We start from the raw sequence: 26,136 nt of genomic DNA on the forward strand, positions 1-26,136 counted from the left end.
TATGTGTGAGTAGAGTGAGTTTCTTTAGAATGACTTTAGAAGGAACGTAAAGGTAGGTAGCCCTCCACACACATAACGCAGATTAATATATCGATAGGTAAAAATTCTTTGTACTGACTTTAGGGCTTCACCGGTGGTACAGTTAACAAAACTGAATGAAGCGAAGGGAATAAAAAAAAATAAAAAAAAATAACTGACGTCTATATAATGTGACTATATATCTTAATAAAAGATTAATAAAATCATTGATCTTTTCCATTCGAATATATTTGTATTTTCTAAGGTGCATTATTATTATACTGATTAATGAAATAATTAACAGTCGCTTCTGTCTATTAAAATATTATTGGACGATTATTGATTGGGATTTTTTCTTAGTAAGATATGGATTAAAGAATTAAAAAAAAAAACAGAAACAATTATAAAAAGTAGTGAAATTTTTATTAGGCACAGACGTGCATAAGTCCCTCGCATGTATACGTGCTAGACAGGATTTTACAACGGGTGCGTGCATCGAAGGGCCGTTGCCCGCGAGATACGATCCTAAAAGGCGCCGACGTTCTCCCACGCGATACCTCGTCGACGTTCGATGAATTAGGCCATTTGGAGTAGGATTTGGCGACACGTAGTCGGAGCTTTAGGAATAGCCGAAAAGGGACGGCGGGCTAAATCTCGTAAAATATAAAATAGCGAGACCCTAGTTCACTTATCGGTTAATCGTCTAGCGCGGGGGAAACTAATTAAGGCAACATGAGGGCAATTTAAGATTTAGCTATCGCTTCTTCGAAAAGACATTCTCGACAAATGCGTTACATCACATGTTGTTTTTTTTTTTTTTTCTAAAATATTTTAATTAGTAAAAAGATATATATATATACATATATCGTATTTATTGTATGATACATCGCATTAAAATTTTCTATCGCCTCGCGCTGTCTTTTTTTTTTTTTAACGAATACATACAGTTTTATAACCAGGTTTGTGCTAAATTCAAAGTCGAACCTGTTCCTCAATGGAATTTAAATCGCACCGTGCTTATTTCGCTGACTTTAAAACATTTATAGTATTAAATATCTTAATAAACAGTTTGAAGTCACCAGTTTCGTTGAAATGTTTACGAATTTTTTTTTTTTTGTCGAAGCTGAATGCGGAATGACATATTGCATTTCGGAAGTAATTACTTCAACGCTGGTTATCGCGATACCGCTAATTGTAAGTATACGTGTTGCACAAAATGTTCTTCAATGCAGGCGCTATCGTGGACTATCTCGCACACCGTCGGGCATTATCTCAGATATTGTAGCCGTGTTGATCGCGCATTTAATAGCGCAGAATAAGCAAAAGCGATGGAACGCGTACTCACTCGGCGAATGCTGATTCCTCGGCGTTATCGAGACAAAACGAGCGACGTAATGTGACAACGGGGACAATCGCGCGTGACCATACGGGCGAATAATCGGCTTGATTGATAATTAATTATCTTGTTGTGCCGGTTCACCGGGCGTTCGCGGGATTGCCGTTCCATCATCAGTCACCCGTTCTCTCCCGCGTTGCGGAGATGGGTCTCGTTGCAAATTCTTTCTTTTTCTTTTTTTTTCCTTTCCTTTTTTCTTCTTTTTTTTTTTTTTTTTTTTAATTCCTTTCTCCGCGCATCCTCGTTCCGCGCGCCGCTGGCATCCCGATCCTCTTCGCTCGCCTCTTCGCGCCGCAGGCGGACGATGCGAAATCCGCACGCGCACCGCGAGAAGGTCCTTGAGTGCGTTGTGAATGGTGCAACATTCGACATTCATTGAAATACATAAAAATAATCGTGCCGTTGAATCAGAGTTAGGAAAACAAACCTCGGGCTCTCGGCTACGCGGGGGGAATTGCGTAACCGGCCGCTCGTCATCGTTGCTGGACGCGTACCGAGTCAGTGCGACGGAATACCACAGGCCCGATACGACTCCGCGCCGTAATTTATATACCGCCTGGCCGTCACGTCCCGGCGGCGAAAACGAAAGTAATAAAAAGAGATAAATAAATCGCGCGCGAATGGCGCGAGCGCGCCGACCCGTCTGTCGAACGCCGGCGTGAAACCGCGTCGTCGTCTTCTTCAGTGCGTCCCCGTACTTTCGATCGGATTGTCCGGCCGCTATAAAGTGACCTTTGCGTTTATTGTGCGCGCCGAGTGTTGCGTGACGGTTCAAAAATGCGTATACGCGCGAAACGTTCCGTCGGCAATCGCGCCGGGCGCGGGGAGAAACGGTAGGAGGAATATTCCACGAAAGATACAGCCTGGAGTGTCTTGAAAACTTAGCTGTATTCCGAGAGAGAGAAACGGCGCGACGGTAGGGAGATTTCTGCTGATATCGCGGCATTATGTCATTCATGCTTCCGACCGCGCGGAAGTCACGCTGACGGCTCCCGAAGTTAGTTTATCGCGCGTCGGGAGGAGATAATAATTCAAATCGTCAAGGAAATATGTCTGATAACACTTGAAAATTGTGGCGACTTGCAAATTGGGACTGTCGCGTTGCGGTTTACCCATCAGCGAAATTTAATGTAACGATGACGGCGAATAAACTCGACCGGGAGGAATATTAATATAGAGTCCGAGGAACCGGACGCTTTTATCCTTAATCGCATCAGCGAGAATCGTTTCTGAAAGTAGGAGCGATCGTTCGAAGGCGCGCAAAGTTAGGACAGGTGGTTGCGGCGCCGTTCGTAGGGCCGCGCGTACGGTGAGGCACGATAGGGTCGCCGCCACGTGTTCCGCGGCATGAAATCGCCGCGGCGTCTACCCTCCCCCGGGTGGGTGCAGCAGCGCATTTCTGTATCATTTTGCTGTAAAAAAGAAGTGCATTGCGTGAGGCTGAGGGAGAGTTGCGCGGCAAGCGGGGGCGTTCGTTTGTGAAGAACACGCCGCGAGAGGGATAGGAGGAGGGATAGGGAAGAGAGCACGCCGGTGGAGGGGCAGCCTCGTGTCCGATACGAGTGGAGGGATGGCAAGAGAGGGGTGGGGGTACGCTCTAGTCGAGCAGCAGCGGCAGGAAAACGGCCAGGTAAGCAACGAGCGAACACTAGTGGGGCTGACTTGCGCGCCTCCGAGTTGTTGGGATACACGGCAGCAGCAGCGGCACCGTTGTTGTATGCTGTCGCGCTACGCGTGCTATGGTCGTGTCGTTGCACCGTAGTCGTCGTCGCCGTCGCCGATCGCCGTTGTCGTTGTTGACGAGCCGTCGTCGCGCAACAAGCCCTGGACGCGCACCTCCGTCGCTAGGTCGCACCTCGTGCCCGCGGTCCACGCTGCTGGCTTATCCCTCTTGATCTCGCACGGAAGAGGGTGCGATCGCCTCGGAAGGTTGATCGCACGCCGCGCCAAGGGAGGCGCGCGTTCTCGCGTGTGTTTACCAAGAACGTCGCGGGGCGGCGGTGGCTTTACCCCCGCCAAGTTTACCGCTCGCGCGGTGCCGCTGACTTTTTCGCGACGACAGGATACTGGCACGCTTCCAAGCTCGCCAAGTGGAGCCGTACTGCTCCGACGCTGCCACCACGTTGCTACCACGGTCGTACGTCGCCAGCCTCGAAGATACGATCCCGCGTCGCTGTCGTTCACGCGGGGGTGGGAACGAGATCACGTTGGCGCACCGACCCGTGCGACCCATGGACAATCGACTCCAGGTTGCTGCTGAGATCGCGGAACGTATCGCGCGTCTCCGCGGGACCGTGATTGATTAATACATACGTAGCACAGCGAGATAGTGTCGCGTACGCAACGGTGCATACGGCGATGACCACCTAATTTTCCAAGCGTTTCACTTTTGGTGTACGAATTTGCCGGATTTCTCTCGTTACACGTATATACACGTAACGTCGAACGAAGTGGATGTAGTGCGAACGATTTTGTGTGAACGGTCACAGGTGTTGCCCGTCGGTCGGTCGACGGGATAGCAGTGTGTTGCGCGCCACGGAAAAAAAAAAGGAAAAAAAAAATAAAAAGAAAGGAAGCAAAGTGCTAAAGGAACAGCGGCGTCGTTAGATGCGAGGATTTTAAAAGCAGCTCCCGGAGGCCAGCCCGACGCAATGCGTCGACGCTGCTGACGCAAACGCGCCTGGATGCGTCTCACTCTTAGCACGTGAGTGTGTTCTTCTTTTTTTTTTTCTCTCTCAAATAAAAAAGCAGGAGGGAAAGGAAAACGCGAGAGGGTCGCGCGTTGCCGGACGTCAGCTCCGATTTACCACGAGGAGGCTCCTGCCTCGAGGGCTTCGATCGATTCGCGTGCGAGTCGATCGAATTAAGATGATTCCGAGGGGATTGGGTGGAAGGACGATCTCAGCATCCCCGCCACGTTACGCTGACACTTGACCGTTCTCTTTCTTGGCCGCGCGTCGTTCTCCCCCGCGCGTCGCGATCCTCGCGAATCGTGTGCTCGCTCTCGCGACGATATATTCTCGAAGAGAAAATCTCTCTTCCCTTCCCCCCGTACCTCCCTTCCCCGCGTAGTGGTCCCGCGTGTTGGTGCTGCGTACGGTGGCGGTGTTGTAATTGTTGCTGTTTGGTGTGGTAAGTGGCCGCGAGTAAGTGCGCGGCGCCGACGACGGCGGTGGTGAATTTGGTCCTGGCTCCGAGCTGACAAAGGTACTCGTACACGAATATACTGGGATGACGTCCGCTTCGGATCGCGCGGTTCCTTCACGATCTCGTCAATCCACGTCGCCTAACGCGGAAACAAATGTAAGTTTCCCAACGCGCGATCTCGCTGCGACGCGTACGAGAGCGTCCCCGGTTTTCTCCGCGAATTCACCCGGATGGTGCACCGTCCATCGGCGGCGGACGACGAGGCGCGAACCGAGAGCGGAGGATTCGCTATATTTTAAAATTATTTTCAGATTTATTTTTTAGATTTATTTTTGCATAATTAATTTATTCTTTCCGAAGATTGAATATGTAAAATTTAATTATTGGATAAAATGTTACGAGATAAAATGTCATTTACTTAATGCATAAATGATACATTGAACGATTGATAGAATATGAATAAAGTATGAAATTGTTTATATTTAACGAGGGGAGGCTCTCGTCCGCTCTTAAGCTTTGCGATCTCGTCGTTTGTACGCGCGTAGACGCGAAATCGTCAGTTTCCCCGATCGAATTTATTCCCTTGCATTCGATATAAATTATTATGAGCTCGCCTGAGATCGTCCATCTACTCGATATTTTATAACAGTAATAATATAATAGAAACTTGACCATAATATATTTTATTCGACTAAGAAATACGTTGACTTAAAGTAATACGCGGAGGGCGCGGAAGGTCCGCGCTTGAAATCGATTGTGAAGTCGATTTGTCTCTCGCTTTAAGATATATTTCCTCGAAGCGACAGGTAATAAAACGACAAAAGGGCCTCAGCCTAAAAAAGCGCGTCAGTTTTAAAACGCGGTTATGATCAAATATGGTGAGAGAGACAAGTCGTACCTCGCAAGTATGACGGCGCTTGTATAACGGTACCCATTATGAACGCGATGTGTGTGCTATCGGAATAGTTTAAGGGCGCGGGGACGAGATTTTTTCTCCTCCGACTCACCTACTTTCACGAACGATCCTGCGCGACGAAAGTCTCGTTACAAATTATATTATTTGCATTGCCACTGTCTTCGAATAACATTACGTCTTAATTTATGGAACCGGGCTTCCGTATTGAAGAGTATCATTTTTAATTTATTTGCGCTGCTTCTGGTGCATAACGGACCCGAACAGCGGTACTCAACCGAAGCGCAGCCCTTTGCCCACCGACGGTCCCCGTAGATAAGCGTAACCGAAGGGTGACACATTTTACAGTTCGATCAACGAACACCTATGCCCTTTTTTTTTTCAAGCTAACGGTCGTTGGTAGGTAGAGAAACTCGCGCGCGATTTTTAGATCTCGCCGTCTCGTACGCCGCAAGCTTTTTACGTTTTATTGTAATTAATCGTACGTTATGGAATACGTAAAAATTTACCAGCGCTTACGTAATTAAGTCCGAATTAGTATACGTTAATTAGATGATATTTAATTTAAACAGTGCCCGCGCCAGTCTCCGTTAAATACCTCAGCGATACATTTATCTTAAGTGCTGAAAATTTTTCAGATGCTAATCGAAAGAAATGCCTATCTTATGTGTGAACTCATTTGAGCGTACGGATTGAAAAAATATGAATTGGACTTTCGAATCGTCAAGTGGGACAACTGTGTCTTATCGGAGATCTGCGAATAGGTTTCGATTTCGTTGGCGACACACTGTCGCGATGGAGCGTTTTGTTTCTTGAGATCGCGCCCGGTCAATATACATAGAAAATCGACCGGGCGCGTACGGTTTTGATTGGATGAACACTCGATCATGGAATCCCACCGCTTTGATAATCGTCGAAAGGCAGCGAGCTGTCGGCGAAGAAATCAGACGACGAATCCGCGATAAGCGGATTTCAGATAAGGGGAGCGCGCGATTAAAATATCTTTCGAATGAGCTTCGCGTTAATTAAGACTCTGTGCTCTCACGCGTGTTCCCGTAGCTCACGTCCCGTTGATTTTTTTACCCTCCGCTCTTTTCTACTTTCTCGCCCTAGTCTTCCTCGCCTTCTCTCGTGCCACCGTGTACTTCGTATTCGATTACTGGAAACCAATTAAAGCCATTCCCTATCGATTACAACCTGACGTCTTTCAATCGCGCGTTGCGAGCGTTCTTCTTTGTTCCGTCAGATCGTACGGTAGATATTGCGCGCAGAGCCATTATCTGCAGTCCGATTTATTCTGCTGCGGTTACGATCCCTATAATCACCGGCACGTTTTCGATATTTCGTTCGCGGATAATGGAGGGCACGCGTGCGGGGCGGCGTAACGCGTGTACGCGGGTCATTCATTTGCTTTGTATGGAAGTGAGCCCAAATTGTTGGGAATTATTCCTTGCCTCTCGATATGAGTGACGGCCAATCTACTGCGCCGTATGGTCACAATAAGTTGCGTGGTTCTTGGATCTTTCGCGATCCATTCGATGTTGTATTTTGTTGAAAAAAAAAAAAAATCGGATGACTTCTGTCATCATCTCGCTCTGATAGACAGATGTGAATCTTCAACAGATTGGTAGCGACGGTTTATCAGTTAGACTTAAAAGTTTATTTTTTTATTTTCTCATTTTTATTGCCGCGAGGATTTTGATAAAATAAATTCAGTCGCGGCAATGACGTTAAAATCGTTTGATTATCTTTTACGGACGTAGAGCTATAATAATGATGTTTTGTCGTTGCTTAAAGAGCATTCGAGCTCATCTGTGAGATGAGAGAAATCTTTGCAAATTCTTTTACGTGCAGCACCCAATCGGCGTCCATCGGATGGAGTGTGACGCTGGGTAACGAAGCTCGACCTAAGCCACGATGCGCAAACATTGTAAATCCCCACGACTCATGTGCTAACATGAATAATAAGCGAACATAAGAAAGATTTTAGCGGTTATGGGACCGGTGGATGCACATAGTGCACTTTAGTTCATGCGCAGGTCTCATTAAAGGAATGCGTGACGCTAGCGTTTTAGATCTGGTCGCACCGCTTTCCGCGTAAAGCACTTTTAAAGTACACTTGCGAACTCGAGTATCACGCAGAAAATTGCGTCAACATACATATAAATGCAATTTTTTTTCTTTTCTTTTCTTTTTTTTTTTTTTTTTGAACATAAACGTAAACATTCCGAGCTTTGAGATATTATTTTCTAGAGTGAGCATAATTTCGTGATAATTATGTAAATTATTTTCAACAGGTTTATTTATAAATTTTTATGTAAAATATACTGCTTATGATAAACAAAATAAGTATTTAGAGAAATTAGCAAGAGTAGAGGAATATATCAAAATACGTTTTTTTTTTTTTTTTTAATATCCACAATTTTGAGGGACAAAAGCATTTTTTTTATTTCTGGAACGGTGTAAAGTTATTGAATTGTTATATTAACGCAGGTTGAAAAGCAACTGGTGGAACGGTAAAAGAACGAAACGCGATAGAATATTTCGCCTTCGTTAGTTATTGATGTCGGTTGCAATGTATAATGTAACTGAATAGTATCGATATAGACGCGAGACAATCCAATCAGGGAAAACAAGGTCGCGGTAATGATATTATCTGTCTTGTGTCACCATTCGATATCGAAGATTGCGACAAGGTTTCATCGAATAAAACTTTGTATCTATGAATATAAAAAGTTCTCGAGCGCGCTCTGTTCATTTAACGCTAAAAACGGATTTGTCCGAGTAATTCAAAGTCCGATACTTCCTCTATAACAGAATTCGTTTATGCGTTTTTGATTAATATAGATAAAAAGAATAACAAACAGAAAAAAAAAAGTGAGCGAGCTCGGCGATTTGTTTTGGTGCATTGCTATCGATATTCTAAAAGCGAGATACTTGTTTGAGTAATCAGTGATCTTGCTAATTGAGATCTGATATCTTGCGAGTGAAAATTATCACTGAAACAACACAAGTATGCATTAAAAGCTTATCTCGACTTAGGTAACTTTGCAAACCTTGCACTTGGCTGTAGACTTTATTGCCATCGATATACTTAACATTTTTTTTTAATTTTTTTTAAGAGACAGAAGAATAAATAAATTAATTAATATTTATATTAATAATATGTTTAAAAATATTTGCATTAACTTTGAAAATCCGTGGCAAGTCCATTATTATTATCGATAATATCGTACTTGAACGAGGAACAAATAGTCCGTGGTCTCTCTAGCGAGGCTGTTAACGACTAAGAGAACGAACGTGATTTTCCCAACAGCCTCTTACTGGTAATTTAGTCAATTACTAGGTGCGATAACGTGTTAACTAAAGGCATTCGTTTACAAACAGAATTGCTCTACGTCTATAGCAGGTGTATCGTCCAATACCTTCGATTCGTTCAGCTCTTTTAAAGCAACAAATACGTAGGAATATTTAAATTTAGACTTTTACTTTTACATTTAAGATTTTACTTAATAATGCGTCTTAAGTACGTCGTAAAAATTTCTTTCACTCGCTGTAAAGTTTATAAAAATTCATAAATTATCAAAGATGTTTTTTTTTCGCGCGTGCTATAATTTCTACAGATAGTAAAATTACAATTGCGAGCTGTGAATTTATTATATATGTATATATATTTTTTTTAAATAACTATAATATGTTTTAACATCGTTGTCCTTGGAATAAGAGTCCGAACAACGGCTTAACGTCGTGGAAATCAGCCGCAATCATGAACTGGCGGGTCCGACCGCACGACAAACACGGCATGAATGTAATCTAACGCCGCGTGTACCGCGTGCGGTATACACAAGTCCGGTACTTACTCTCCCCGTACACGCGTAAGTACTCGCTCTCTCAGTTCGCACGGGGAATTGGCGCCCAGCCTGACAGAATCGAACACGTACATAAGCTCGCCGTGTACAACCTGTGATAACACGTGTTACGACTTGCATCGGAATCGATATTTAAGAGAAATAGCATTTGCGAATAGTCACATGCGCCATACGACGTCGCGTTATATCACACAAAGAGATCGAGACCAGAAACTTTTATTATCTTTATATCGTAAGTAGATAATTTGTTTCTAATTTTTCAAGTATCCTCGTACACTTCTCTTCATCTCATTAATTATACATCAATTTCTCTCTCTTTTTTTTTCTTTTTTTTTTTTTTTTTTTTACTAAAGTAAACTCGATGGAACGGTCGTTAAGAAAATTTTCAATCTCCTCAATTAATTTTCGTTCAACGAGATAACACGTTGAGAAATACTCTTTTTATTTAGCAAAAGTAAATGCTAGGAGTATCCTTTTTCGATTACTTATTGATACGTTCGCCCTCGCACGGAGATTGCGAGGAGGCGCGCTGGTTCCAAGAACCGTACTGACGGTACATAGGCGATCATGCGTGGCAGTTAATTTGTTCGTGCTTCGTGCGTGACAGTCGGCGCCAGGCCCCTCGTCGGTCGGATTGAGTTCTAAGCTCGAGGCGAAGATCGTGAGCGCCCTCGCCATGGCATGCCACGGCGGTCGAACGTTACCATTGCTACCAGGTAGTGGTGGGCAAGCAATGCGCTGGCTCAGGACATTTCTGCATCCGGTGTACGTTACGGGACATAAGTCGAGCGGGTGTTAGGTGACGTCTAATCCCTCGGAATTGCATGTCCGCCCTAAGCAATAACACGGTTTACTCGCGGAAGGAGAGCGCACCGTTCACGGGAGCGGGAACGTTCCCGCTTTTCTTGGATTACGCGAGCGGTTGGCTACCTGAGCGATAGACACCTATATCGTACACGTAAAGGTACTCCGCTTCCGTGTACCCGCGACGCGAGCCTGTTCTATGAATTTCTATTAGCGCACCGTTTGGAATTAACGGCTAGTAGGCACTTAACGAAGATTTATTAAACGGACAATGATACAAATGATATAGATCCCGTCGCGAGGATGTACGTCCGCGTGATATCTAATTGATAAACGCGCGATACTCGAGTCCGCAGCAACGCGTGATTTTATTTTCCAAGAAAATGTATCAAGGGGATTTATTATTGAGCACCGGGAGGTAGTTAACATGACAATGTGACAGGTTTAGTGACTTCCTCCATCCATTGCGTTTACTCGGAATACTCGGACGCGAGGTTATATTCCCTTCGATTATTTCTTTAGCTTCGTGGCGCGTTAGAGAATCGATGAGCTTTAAAACATGCGTGAATAATCTTTTTGATCATTTTGCCCCACAAACCTGTATTTTATTTTACCATCTTTCACTTTCCGAATGACTTGGCAAATCGATCGCGGTCGCTCGTGACGTATTTATTTGGCGCATTCAACCGCGATTGAATTTGCACTCGATGACAAAGTATAAGGTCCACCATTACCGAAGGAGGAAGCAAATCGCGCGGACCGAAATCTATAAAGTTCGTGAGAATGATCGATGGCCGCGGCGAAATCGAGTCGACGGTCCGTACGTCGGCGGCGAGTAAGGGAACGACATTCTTCGATTACGACGCGTTCAATGAAGTTTTTCAACGGCGAATAATTGTCGACGACAGAATCGTCGTTCCGTACGACATACGCCATGTACAAAGCGACTGGCACGTCTCCGCGTTTTCCTTCTTTTTTTTTCCTTTTTTTTTCTCTTTTCTTATCACTATCGCGACTCGCGCAAGATTCGATCCGAGAGAGAAAGAGAAAGAGAGAGCCATTGCTAACGGTCGTTAACCGAGCAAGCCGGCCGCACATCAAGATCGGGTTATTGCACTTTTAATGTCGCCTCCCTGGGAAACGTCCAAGATTCGGCCGCGAAAGAAGCGTGCGGACCGCCACGCGTGTGGTCATTTGCACGCACGCACGCACGCGCACGGACGAGTGGGACCGCATGCATATTCCGTTTCCACCCTCGTGAGATAATGGAGTCTTCTCTGCCTACGCGTTCCCGCTTATTGTTCTTTGATACGTGACAGCGAAACACTTAAGACTTCATAATCGATTATTTCACGTGTCGTGGCACCGCCCGGCGGCTTGCGCCTCGGGACACCGGCGTAAAAGAAATCGGCCTCTTCGTCGGAGGTTACTTTGCCATCGGATATCTTTTATTTTTCTCCCGATAACGTTATTCCTCTGGAAAGTAGATTTTAATTATTCCGCACGATTTTCACTGTCGCTTATTTAATACTTAATGATTAGATACGCATGGATAATAGACTCTGCATGCGCATTGCTGGTACGCTTCATCTAAAGGTGTGTATGCACTTTAATGTGCTTTAAAATATTTGTAACGTTATAAGGCAATTACACGAAATCGTCGCGTATATGATAATTTTAATAGGATCACGAATATACTACGGTGTACCGATATCGAAACGGTTCGGGGCCGCGAGATGGACGGATATTTGAATCAGGAATCCGGTCAGTCGAGAAAAGACGAGAGCATCGTAATGAGGATCATTTCGTCGATCTAATAAATCAACTCTTTCGTTTTGCGCTGCGTGGACGCGCGGACACGTACCGGGGACCTCGGGAACTTAATCGCTCGCACGTGAGGGATGAATAGGGATGCTTACGCTATCTTGACACTACATCGATCCTATATTATGTGGAAGGTCCAATTATGAAGTTACTTTACATTGATAATTAAAGAGCCTTAGCGAATTGAGTATCGAATGAGTTGGTAATAAAATCTTACGCAGTTAATTTCAGATAAGTCCTTTAACCGGAATTTAATTTAGTTAATCTCTTCAGTTACTTTATCACGGTGATATTAAATATATAAAATAATGAAATTGTAAAAAGGTGCTTGATGAAATTTTATCTCGTAATATATTTTCCTTTGGTTTCGAAAGTATCGAGTGATATTTATATTAGTGGTACTCGATAGCGGTTTAAATTAGGATTCAAGTTTAAATATTATTTTTCGATGAATATCGAGGGGGTTTTTTTCTTCTTCTTTCTTTTTCGTGTTTTTTTCTTCTTTTTTTTTTCCTTGAAGGAGGAAGTGTTCCGGAGGTTCCGCATTCGTGCCTTTCACAACCGTTTTGTTAATTGGCTGTATAATTAGTCATACGCTTTGCGTAATCACTTTTGCAGTACACTTGAGTTTTCTTAGCTTTTTACGTTGCTTCATTCGAATCTGCTTGCTATGACGTTGCCGTATCAAGTCGTGGGCTTCGTCTCTCAGGCTAAAATCAACACAGTTAGTGACAAGGCGAGAGGAAAGCGGGATGATTGGGCGTCATTCGTCACGGATCGACGTAAATGATGTCGGGCGGCGAGGATGCGCGGTGACTTCCAGTTTGCGTATTACCGAACTGGCGCGACGTCTGTTCGCGCTAATTTGCGCGAGGCACGGGAACTAGGGATAAGAGGGTCAACGATCGTAATTGCCGGGCGCGGGGCTCCAATTAAAAAGTCAATCAGCCCGTTTCTCGGACGCGACGATCCGTTAGGCGAACGAAAGGTAGAGAGGGATCCTCGTCGTCGGCCGGTAAGAATAAATTATCCAAACGATATTTGAAAATTTTATTGCTCGATTACATTTTTCGAATTTCTATTTCGAAACAATTCAACATCCTCGTTACGCGTCTGCCAGAATTAATCGCGCTCGATAGTTAAGAACCGCGATGGCTTGTAACAAGATAATCCGGGCGCCGTGCAGTCTTGATATTTGCATGGGTGATTTATGACCACGCCTATAAATTCTTCCGTTGTTGCACTAACCAGCCGCGATTAACTGGCCGAGCAATTCGTGATGAGTTTGAATTCCATTTCGGCTCGTCGCGGTAACGAGCTAGAGCGCTCGTAAAAAGATTCGTTCGTTCTTGGATAGAGACCGCGCCACCCTCTTTGAAAATGGGCGGTATTAACTTCGGGACAGCTGTGCCCTCCAAAACGGCGTAAATCTCCCTGTTTCTCGTCTCCCCTTTTTCCCCCTTTCTCTCTTTTATTTCGTTCGGTATCGTTAATGATCGTGTAAATCACAATAAACGGCCAAGTAGCACGAATGAGAGCTGCGGATCGCCCGAATTCAATTCGACCGCCACCATGAGCGCGGACATAAGGGTAAACGATATTGAGAGTCGTCGGCCCTCATATCCTCGTTACCAAGTCTGACGTCACTGGGTTCTCTGGAGCTACCTAATGAGCGACTTGGTGTAGGGGCTGCCCCGGCGGCAATTAACTTTTCTACCGTAGCTAGGATGGCGTGTCACGGCTGATGACAGGTACGCCGAGGATGAAATAGAGAGGCAAGATGAGCTGAGATTAGCGATTAATTCGATGACGTTGAATACTGTAAAACTATCATCGCCTGATCTCGACGGAGGTGTTCCGAGATAATTTTTATTTTTACTTTTAAAAAATATCTTTTTAATACCGAAAAATGAACACGAACCGACTACGGATTTAAATCGCGATAACACTTGTCGAATTTAATGTCTGACGTGTAAAAAATTATTATTAACGATATTAAATTTTTTATATGAAATTTAATAAAATGATAACGAATGGATACTTTCAAATAGGTTTTTTAAAAGTATATAAAACGCGTTTCTATTTACTTTTATTTTATTCTTTAGTCTAAATTTATCTTTTTTCTTTTTTTTTTTGTAAACTTTCTTTCTGCCTGATCGAACATCTGTGTACGTAGCAGTGTTACTTTCTCATGCGTTACCCAGTAGCTTCGCCAACTGTTCGTTCGACGAGCGATATTTCAGTTAAAGACTATTCTACTCGCGAGTGTCGTCCGGTATTAAAGTTCGCTCACGTATTATTCTCGTTCTCTTACTTTTCTTTATCGGGGAACAGGGGGGGGGGGAAGAAGGGACGGGACACGAAGAGAACTGCGCTAGTCGGGTTATAACAATCTTCCATTATTGAGAGCCTTGTTTACAAATCGAACTCGACGAGTTGATCGTGCGCGCCCAACCCATCCCGAACTCCCGAGTGCAACGGTCATCGACTTCAGTTTAGAGTACCGCCACCACCGGTAACGTCCGCGCCTCCCCCGCGGTACCGTCATCGCCGCTAACCCCTTCGAATCAGGTCCAAGGGAGACTTCGAGTTTTCTCAAGTTTTCGGGCGCCACTGCCACCACCGCCACCCGGCAAACTTTATTCCGCTGACTTGTCGTGAGACCAGTGCGTCTTGTTTTGTCCGCGTTTCCACCAGTTCGCCCTTCCCTCCCTCCCCCCCTCCTCCCTGGCCGGGCGTCGAACTCGGTACCCTGTCATGTAACTTCTAAAGGGAATGGTGCCGGGAACTGAAGAAGCTAGTCTGCCGTTGCGACGTGATAGAGGGAGGAAAACGCTTCGGTACGTTCGGGTCTTATGCTCGGACAATTTTATTCGCTCATGCAAATGCTCGGCATTTCATACCGCGTTTACCTCGCGAGAGCGAGCAACCTACGTTTCCAGGTCGAAAGCATACGTTATAGAAGTCGCTATGAATGCTCGTGCATGAAAAGTTGTGTTCAATGGAAGAAGGCCGAACGGAAAATATCTACGCGATACTCTTACCAGTGGACGATGTATTGCTCTGATTAAAAAAAAAAAGAAAAAGAAAAAAAGAGTCTTCAAGGCAGCAGACATTGTTAACGACATTTTATTTTCAGTTTATTAATTTACTGCCATTTATCAAGCTCACTATTTTTCTCTTATCTGCTGCTTATTATTTATTATACGATTACATGTCGGAGGGAATAAATTTTATGGCGGTAGAATTAAGGGAGCATATTCCGTCGTAAAATATATCATGATTATTTTCATTGTAAATGCCAAGTTTGATTCGAATTTTATTGAGCGCGGTAAAGTCGCGATGTTTTCCCCCCTGTACACGTTTCGATATTTCCGATATTTTTCGCGCACAAATGTGCCGCGCCGTATTTCCCCTATCGCTGGCTACTACGGGCGGGATAATAAGCATACCGACTTAGATATGGTTCATATACGCGTTGCATGCTACTACATCGAATGTGGAAGCAGTAAAGCCGCTGAGTAAGGGTGAGGAGCGTGCGGTGACTCAAATACGCGCTTGTATCGCGAATCGTCTCGGCTTGTAATACGATATGAGGGCGATAACGACCTGAATGCGTTATCGTCCTTCCTCAGCGAATGCGCGTATTGCATCGGTCACTTGCACCATACACACGGCACCGGTCGCGTGTGTATGGCGCGCACGTCAGTGGGTAGGGTCTCATGCTCTCGTGATTGAGACAGAATGCATCCGCGAGTAGGCTCGTTGGGACGGGTCAGTGATCGCGAGACTAAATATTTAGAAGATGATCGATGTCATCGCTCTTTCCGCCCGTATTATCGAGAGCCATATCTCAGCTGGAGAGAAGGTGCGGCCACTCTTTTCATAGATTATTTTCATTGAATTATTAACGCTAGAAGAGCTGACTCATTTGATGTAGCGATCTTTCGAGATAAGGCGTCTCGCGGCCGGGCGCGACCGACGTTGCTAAAATAAAAATGGTAAACCAGTAAACAATTTGAGCAGCGGGCAAAAAATGCCACGGTGCAATTTATTATTAATCAAGGTGACCGTCTCTTAATTTTTTTGTGGTAATTTCACCACGAGGTATTCATATGAAGCGAGCATAAATCGCAAAAAAGAAAAAGAAAAAGAAAAAAAAAAAAATTAAATTTATCGCGACAATTTATACGACGAGAATATTATGCAACGTACACGAATATCTTATCATAACATCAATACGGTATACGAAATGTTAAAGTTAATCGGGAACTTTGCGTATCTCATTAAGTACACATCCAATGTCGTCAAATATCAGCGACTAATTTTAGATCGTTCTATCCTTTTCCTGCTTCCTCGCTTTATTACATATTTAAGCTGCATCGTCGGGAAAAGTCCGTTTAGGTTTTACATGCATTGTTAAATTACTCGGGCAAATCGGTATCGCGTGCCTTATATAGAGCAAACAGTGCAAAGTCTGCGTACACGTAGGAAATCATGGCTTTACATCCCTCGTGGTAGACAGAGAGATCGGAACGAAGACCAAACAGCGGCGTTTCTGCTGCAGATATCGACTTTCAGTGACGACGACCCCGTGGAGACTTCTGAAAAATTCATGAGCTCACGTCTGTTCGATTGCCCGGCTCTTTCCACAATTTTCCACCCATTCTCGAACGGATACCTTATCCCCTCTCCCCCTCCTCCCGTCTCTCGTTGTCGTGCTTGACTAATTTTACAAGGCGATATCGAACAGAGAATTAAAATAATACGGCGCTCCGTAATCGTACGGCGAGCATTAAACGCGCGCGTAGCCTTGCTGTCTGCCCCATTTTGCCGCGTTACGAAACAAGTTGATACGGAGAAAACATTTGGTTTTGCATAACCGCTACTTTAATGCAACGATAGTGCGACGGCAAATATTATGATCGGGAACAGATAGTGCGCTACTGGCACGCAATCCGTTGGTAACATTTTATAGGCGACGACGACGACGTCGCGATGATCGTTGAAACATTTTCTCGCGGACGCGCTTCTTCTTTGCCCAAATTAACCGTGTAACTCATTACATCCGCGTTATTTCTCGTTACACGAACGCGATATAAAGATACGCGCGTTAACGGTGTTCGATTTTCATAGTGACGTGTACAGCGGATAGTGTAGAATAACGTGGCGAAATATCTCTCCATTATACTTCCGTGAACGAGCACTTTGTGAATAGATCGTAATATATGGTAGAAAACGTCACACATAATGTGCACATAAAGTCGTTTTCCCTGAAGCCCAGGCACACTCCGGCCGTACAACTTCGCTCTGTACGTAGTACGACGTGGTCTACGGCGTGCTTAGGGAGGATACGATCGAAGTGTCGGGTCTCGGAAACTCGCGGACACTCGACATGCACGGTCGTCTCTTTTGAGAGTGCTTCATGGCATTCTTCGTGGGAAAACCAAACAAACATCTTCACTTCACGACGCGGGCGGCCTGGATGTTTAGCTACGGAGCGCCCAGAAAGTATCCACCGCGCATCATTGACTTACGCGCAGCGGTCTACGCGGCGAGATTCTGCGTGAAAGAAAATTGACATTTTGACAAGATTCGATAAAAGGAAAAAATTAATAAAAATAATTTTAAAAAATAAAATAAGAAAGAAAAAAAATAGAAAACTCGTTGGACACGTACGTGCGTACGACAGATGGCTATTTGCAAGAGTATCGTGCCGATTTCGCGACGCGAAGCAATTGCTACATAATTTCATACGTTATCATTTGTTCGCTAACCGTGCGAGCCACGTGGAATAATCATTTGGAGTAACGACGCGTGTAGTTATGTGAAGAGATTATTAAACATGCTTTGAAAAAAAAAAAAAAAAATTGCATCTAATTGCCGTACTAATGGATGCGTATTATTCAGGAAGATAGAAAAGGATGTCGACTTATTAAATGACTACTTAAACGGTCGAGTTTGCATTGTTTCAGAAACGTAAATGTTATGGTTGCTGTTCCGCCGTTGAGATTTTTTCCCGCTGACTTAACTTATCGTCGCAGCTTGAGGCATGATTTCTCATTCTTCGAGTACAATGATTTTTCATTCTGATGTAATGTAATTATCTGTGAAAAAATAATTACTTTTAATTGCATTCGAGTTTATATATCTGTAACACAAGTAACCGTTCAAGTTCACACTTTAGATAACAGCTTGGTGATGCATCGTTGTTGATAATTGCGCGAATGATTAAATTCTCAAACCAACAATCGGATTCAAGGAAATTACTTTACGTGTTACAATTAAAATTCGTAGTTTTATATTGTTAACACTTGTTCTTTTCTCTTTATCTGTTATTTTATAATTTTTTATCGCTTATTTAATATCCAGACATTATACTGATGACGCAAATATATAGATTTAGATGTCTTATAAAATATTAGAATATATTATTTCAATATTCAGATGTCGTGGGATTAGAGCTGCATGTTTCTGATTAACGGCTTACCTTTGTCGGAGCGGCGTCTTGACATCGTAGAGCGTAATCTTATGTAGAGTCGTGTGTACAGTTACGTTCGTGAGACAGTTAATAATCACGCTCGGCCGGCCGCAGGTTTAGCGAGAGAGGAGCCGGCTAATCGCCCCGTTAATAGACGAATATACTGCGCGAGGCGGAGAAGAGGAAAATAAAACGCGAAGACGTTAGCTAGTTAAGCCGTTGAGTTTGTCGGCGTCGTCGTAAGAGTACGAGTCTTTAAAACGACTTTACACTACCTATACGTCGTCTATACGTCATTACCGAGACCACCTACAACGAGATCTCCCTCGTAGCTCGCGCAGACGTGCCTCGCAAATTCGAGGTTTTGTTCAGGGGCCCATTCGCGGCCCTTGCCGTTCGGCAGGCCCTAATAGCCCGATCGATTAGACTTGGGAGAAAGAGCTCGCGCGCCGGATCACGCCTAATGGCCTGTTATTTCGCGCTGATTGCCACGCAATTACACATTCAATCAGAGAATCATCATTCAGGGATTTATGTATCGGTACGGTAATCATATAGCGCTGCTGCACCGTTGCGCAAATCATTGTGCCGCCACAATCTGTTATAAACGCTACATTGTTGCGAATATTACGGACCCGTCGATAAAAATTTTCATGCTTAAGTCAGAGACTTTAGATTCGCCAGGGCCATTCTTCGGTGATAAGATTATTGTTACGGTGCATAATGACACATTTATTTTATTACATTTTTATTTACTTAGTTATTTATTTTTATTTTTTTTTAAATAATTTTTTTCATATTTTTGGTATTATTTTCTAATTAAATATAATCAAGAAATAAAATCTTTATAATCTGCTGTGACGTTACTGTTATTGCAGACTAGGCCTTGATTAGTGGCACGGTTTTGGGTTTGTAGGTCGGTGCAACTGCATATGCGGCACACAAAGAAACGGGGGAACATATCGTTTCCTGGTATTGTTTGAGAATTGCTAAGGCGCGCGACTAATATTTGCACGTCAATTTGCGCATGCATTCGTGGCCGAGGTGTTTATGCATTTTCGTTTTCCACTTTTAACCGTAAAACTTCCACGGCATACGGCACGCAGATAACGCGGCGGGAGTTATTCGGAGCGGACTCGAAACTGGCAGAACTGGGGTGGACGGGCTCGGAATGGGCTAAGGGGCAATAAACACGTTAGGAAATATATGACCGCGATTAAATATGTTAATAACATAACGGCACGAATAAAGGGGCGCTCCCGTGACGTCTTGTTTTGTCGTAAGATTTATCGTGCCTTCAGCATAGTTCTCGCTTGTAGGAAAATATATCGCGCCTACTTCAGCTTATTGTTAATAATACAGCGGGATGAAGAACGAAGCGCGGGCAGCGAGCGCGCCCGTATCATAACAGTATCGTGGAACATAGCGGGTGTACCGATGTTATGGCTGGACAGTTATAGCCTTAATGTAGGTCAGATACCAAGACGTTCGTTACTCGCTAACAAAACAACCCCTTTAGATCGCGCATATTGTTCCCGTAGAGCTCTTGAACTTAATCGAGACGGATGATAAATGCAAATTTTCTTGCGGAGACGATGCCCTTAAAAAACATTTGCATGAATTCGATTTATCGAGAGGTCATCGAATATATTAATAATTTCTTTTTTTTTTTTAACAACATAAATTTAATGTAACGTGAAAAGTTTGACAATTTAATTTAATTGTTATCGTACTTGGATGTGTCGCTTAGGGATTTTTAATTTATTATAATTTGAATGCAGATGCGATTCGACGCCACGATTCGGCGGCACTTTGCTAGGTGATACGATATTACCGTATTACCAATACTCTGTTTACAGTTGCGTACTCGATGAACGTAACCCGATCGATCGACTCTCGGATTACTTATCTCACCTGTCTTAAAGTTATAAAATCCTGTAGATATAACAGCATCTTAGACGATCGTCGACCGAGTAAAGTCCCCGAGGTCTCGTCTGCCGCGGGGAGGCTTTATGGCCGTCTCGCGCATTTATGATGTTCCGGATCGTTATGTAACTATTATAAGATAGTTTTCATACAATGCCGACGTGCAAAATCGACGTCTCGATTACAACGCGCGGTAGTGAAAACGATGAGAGCGTCCGATCCGCGACAATTCATTACGAGCGACGACCCGGACCGACGCGAGCTGCATTAATCATTCCTCGCAGACAAACCGTCCTAAACGGTCGTAATTGCCGTGCATTTTCCGCCGATCGTATCTCGCAACATCTTACGAGCCGATATTTATGACGGTATTTATACTCGGAATGTTAACGCTGCCGTCGGATTCTCACTCTTGTTCGTCTTCTTTCCTGACGCCGTTCGATTTTCGTGGAGACGGTTTCACGAAATACGTCGCGGACCAAGACGAAATTATGTGAATGACTGGATGTCCCATGAGCGCAAATCGATTCTTTTAATCTCTCGTAGCTGCATACATTTTCTCGAGAGGGCCGAAGGTATAATACGAGCGGTTCCATTATCGTAAAGAGCGCCTTACGTTGCTATCGAAACTAAACTCGACGGCGGTTTGTAAAATCCGTCACTGCGCCTTTTAACGGTAATATCGAGCACCGGGAGAGTAAATCTTCGATTGAGGCGTACGGACGATAGCGGCCCCTCGGTTATTTGCGCGAGCGCTCGGGCGCTTCTCTCTTTCGCGGCGATCCGCGCGCTCTGATGATACATTTTGCCGACCTTGCGGTCACGTACTCGGATTTCCCAACGAAACCGCCGAGCCATTTTTGTCCTTAGCGTCAAGCTGGTCCCCTTGGCAGAGAAACTTAATGTCTCCTTAATGGCCGCGATAAAGTGGAGTTATATACGTTTGGTGCCAGTATAACGTACTACACGTATGCATGATAGTGCCCATGGGTACGTGTACGTGTGCACGCACATAATGTGCGCTCGATAGCGCCGAAGTAGATTCATCCGCCGACCGAAAGGCAAAGGACGCGGTTGACAATAATTGCTGTTCAAGATAGAGAGGTAATGGTGGATATACGAGCGATTAAATTCCGAATATCAAAGAGATACTCCCCTGACGCTTTTCTTTCGAGGTTTCTTGGCCTGGTTCTTCTCTTTAAGCCGCCGGTATATCTGGCAAGTTTTTTATCCATTAAAAACCATCTCGATATTCTCAATTGTCTTTTTTATCTTTGCAATTTTTACTTTATTTTAATTTTAGAAGAACAGTGTCTTTTTCTTTTTTTTTTTATTTAATTGAATCATATATTTTATACATATAGTGAAATATAAACTAATCGTCGCTTATTTCACGTCAGAAACTGAAGTATTTGCACTTAGAGAATTGACGATGAAAGATCAACGACCCGATGAGACGTTTGGCCGTAAACAGACAACAAACACGATAAGAATCTTTACTTATTATATTTTACTTCGTGTCAATCGCACCGAATTAAATCACTGAAATTAATTGAGAAAAAGATGTTCGATCCATCATGTGTGATTCTCGTTTGTCACGTTACGGTAGTATTAATGGTGACAGGATATGCGCGTAGTCGTGAGATGTTAGACGTAGAGATTATAAAGATTTCACAGTCTACATCGCGTTTATACTATAATACAGACAATCTGCAATCGTGTCAACTTTAAAACTTTAACTTTTCATATACCTTTCTCTTTCCAAGTACGTCTGTATGATTTATTAATGTCGTACCTGTGGATCGAACTTTTAATATACTCGTGCGCCAAGAGAGATAGGAGTTAGTGCGAGTACTCTGCACTTTTTTTTTCTTTTTTTTTTTTCCCGAAGACTACGTGATAGATACGCAAACGGTCGTCGATACATTATCACGAGATTAGATTATCGTCATGCTATGGCGCCAATATCTTGAATAGCAAAACGAGGAACTGAGGACAAGCGATTGAAACGCAGCGGTGTTCTTTTGTGGCATTCGCGAAGTTTCCGTCGATTTGACTTCGCAAAATTTTTTCGTTCTTCAATCCAGCGGTTCTAGACGTCAGATTTAAGTGGTGTAAAGTCAAATATCGTGGCTGATTTAATAAGAAAATTTTGATAGAATACGAATGATGTAATTAAACGAAGTTGGTGGTGATTTTAGTTTTTTTTTTAATTTCTTTGCTTTTGAGATAGTTTATTATTAGAACTTGATTTTGATAATAAAACGTCAAGTGCCGGTTTAAGTCAAGCTGAGAATATATCGCACGTAAGAACAGTTCGCATTGATGTCCACCGTATTTTTTTTTTTTTTTCCCTCGCACGAAATAGATATAACTCGATCTCTCGCGTAATCAATCGACGCGATAACCAACAATAAAGTTAGACAACAGATCTAAGTAAATTGCCAAGAGATTACGCTCGTCGAAGGTAATAAAAAGTAGCATTTTGGAAATCTACCAATTTTACAGAACAGAAAGAAGTACTCTGTACTGTTTAACCGAGCGGAGAAAAATGTGCTTATAGAATCTTATTGTATCGTCATTGTTTTAATTTTCCATCACGTCGGGAATTTTCCAAAAGCAAATATCCTTCATTTAATTAACTATATAAATCTTTTAATTTCATGAGAACAAAATTACCAAAATTAAATAAATTTTTCTGTATTTAAAGAAATCGTTGGTACCTAATCTTTGCACGCGTTAATGTAGCAGCAAGTGCAAAAGCAGCTAACAATCGTCAATCCGATACGTAAATAACATTTTTTTTTTTTTTTTTCGAGCAACACGCAAACGCGACCGACATTTTCTTATTCGCTCCAATTTGTAAGCATTAATGAGGCCAAGGGGAGAATCGCTGGGGACCCATAGAGACTCCCGATAGTCGGACTGGCACAAAAAAACGACGATACACGGTTTCCTATCGGCGGAGTGCTCTCACGTATATAGCTGTCGCCGGACGGCAAATATTTTTGGCGCCAACTTTTTCCGCAAAGGCCTGTTAGCATTGCGCGAAGGCCTACGAGGCTGGCCGCGTGCGTGCGTGCCATGCTCGAGCGCGGTGATTATTGACCAAAGACATTATCGACGAGCATATGTATAAAGCGCGGTGCGGCCCGACGCGACTCGCGACTGCGAGCGATCGACCGGCTCTCCATTCAGGAAGACGCGATCCGGTCTGGCCCTCCAGGCTAAATAATCAGCGACATCGTTTATCTTTGAAACCGGCACCGATTCGTGCCGCCTGCACGCGCGAATAAATTTGTATGTAAATGGGCAGGAAAAGAATCAAATAGAGAGGGGGAGGGAAGAAAAAAAAAAAGAAGATAGAGAAAAGAGAGAGCGAGACCAATTCGCGTACGATCGTAGATTGTGCCTTTAGAAGAATAAGATTTTACTCGTTTCCAAATTTTTAATATTAAGATTAAACTTTAGAAAAAAAAAGAATTGCGCAAAATTAATTTTCTCGGTAATCGATCGAAACGGAAAAAGTCTTGGAATATTATTTCAGTTTGGAGAAAAGTTTATTCAGTATGTGTACAATGTCCGAGGAACATCGTGTAACAACTTGATGCAATGCAGTACGATATTCTTTGTGTGGTCCGCGAAATGTATTGCGAATCAGTTCTTCGGGATAAAAAAGAAATCCGCTCATTCTCTTTGTTATCGTTACCAAGAATGTGATTCTTATCGGAAACGCAATGCTAGTTCATACGTTTGACAGCTGTTTTATCGTCTTATCGCACGGTGGTAGACGATTCATGCCACATGCGCGATTGAACTAATAATAGTTGCGATAATAGTAATAATATATAACACAACTTTATGGCGCGAACGAGATAATGCGCAAATAGATAATTAGACACAAAAGCGCGTTTATCATCGATCCGCACGGCACGCTTTACTATTTTTTTTTTAAGCTGCTTATTTGAAATTCCTTAATATATTCAATTATGTTCATTTCTTTTGGAAAGCCACGGAAGTTGTAATATACGACATAATTTTATTTGTCGTAATATTCGATGTACGTATAAATTTTTTTATCGGGCGCAGGCTTGCATAAGGGTGAGATACACAAATAAAGGCCGGACATTCGGGCGACCTCGCGCGACTTTGACAACACGAGTCCCGGCATTCCTTTGCCGGCAACCGAGCGGTACTTTCTATGACGATAAAGTTGTAGTAGTGCGTCTTGGAGGATCGATAAAAAAAAAAAAGAGAGAAAAAAAAAATTTCCAGCGAATTTTGGGTCGAGGTGATCGAGATCTCGCGAAAAACTTTATTTTATATAGTCAGATAAATAGATACGTAATTCGAGATGAAACTAGCCGCGCTGGTGGCCGGTCGATCAGCTGTGCGGTTAGCCAATACATCGAATAGTCACGAGCACTGGAAAAGCTATCGGTTGCGACTCGCATTATGCAACAAAGGAATTATACTAGCATTGTTTGATCGAAGAAAAACGATGGAGCTTTCATCTACCACGTTATCGTAACGTCTGCGCGACTGTCGAGATTAAAACGTTAATCAAAACGATAATTATCGGTGTTACATACTGATAGAATGTAGAACGTCCGGATAGCGATGGATACAAAAGAGTTCGCAGATAATATGAAATTACTCGTGTATATATATTTAAAAATTTTTTTTTTTTGTGACCGAAAACCGTCGATTGTCGCAGACAGAGTCCGGCGATGGGAAAATTTCGTAAGCAACTGTAGTATTTCGAAAGTCCTCCACATTCAAAATTTACCGCGCCTCGGCCCTTGGAGAAAACCGATCGAAACAGAGGGAGAGTCGCATTCCACCGGTACAACCCGCCAAGTACAAGTGCTCCGCAAACATGGTAAATGTATTTATAGAGGGAACGACGTACGACATCTTGCCCGTTCTCTTTGCTTCTCCTCTCGTCGAAGTGTAGACCCGCGATCATCGAGTTCAGGACGCTCATTCACGGATTCAGCCGGTTATTTGAACGTAGGAGGCTGCTTCCGTTGTTGTCCTTCCTTTCAATTGCGTTTTCTACGAACTATCGCATCGCGCACGGTTAAATACGGGAAACTTATTTTTGGATACCGCGCGGAGGAAAGCGGCGACGGAAGAGGTATACGGGACCGAAAAGCGAATTGAATTTTAAATCGGTAACTTAATCCGCTGTTTGCTTCTGCTCGGTGGGATTCACCTACTTTTTACTTTACCTTGTTGCATTACCAGGAAACACTGTGCACAGCCGTTATACTTTTCCTCTGCATTTGCAACTTTGATCCGGTCTCCACCCCTTTCTTTCCGTACGAGCCACGCTCGGCCACTTTGCTACGTCGACGTGATTATTCTCCCTCCCACAGTTTTGCGCTAGATAATTTTTCTCTTTTTTAACCTCTGAACTTTCTTCGCGCTATCCCAGGGTAGATGTGCTCGAATCGCGATAAAAATGTACGCGAGAAACAAATGTATGAATTAATACGCAATGGCTCGAAGGTGATGGCTTCGCGGTAAACTTATAATTGGAAGTTTCCCCGGCGTCTGTAAAATTCCATTCGTGCAAACGCCGTCGAACAACATTCAGGATGGATTGCATAATTTTTCGACGAGCCGTCGCATTTGCCGCGCGTGTAACGCATTGGTATAAAGTGTTCGCGGTGCGCGCGGGTACGACACGCGAGATGAAAATCCGACTGCTTCCTCTACCTATTTCGGACTTTCTCTTCATTTGCATCTCGAT

General features: G+C 43.6%; 1 protein-coding gene across 3 annotated transcripts in view; it reads left to right on the forward strand.

The window, feature by feature from the left end:
• Window positions 1–26,136, forward strand: part of LOC139113133 (fibroblast growth factor 18) — a 103,113-nt gene that overhangs the window by 44,718 nt on the left and 32,259 nt on the right. The window contains exon 1 of one of the 3 annotated variants that reach the window (XM_070674062.1): window positions 1,627–4,118. The exons of 1 other annotated variant lie outside the window; for it this stretch is intronic. In XM_070674062.1, coding sequence (XP_070530163.1) covers window positions 4,099–4,118 — 20 coding nt within the window. In that variant the 5' untranslated portion in view covers window positions 1,627–4,098. One more of the 3 variants, XM_070674063.1, reaches the window with a different exon arrangement.

The sequence above is a fragment of the Cardiocondyla obscurior genome, linkage group LG02 (assembly GCF_019399895.1).
Source record: "Cardiocondyla obscurior isolate alpha-2009 linkage group LG02, Cobs3.1, whole genome shotgun sequence".
NCBI lineage: Eukaryota > Metazoa > Arthropoda > Insecta > Hymenoptera > Formicidae > Cardiocondyla > Cardiocondyla obscurior.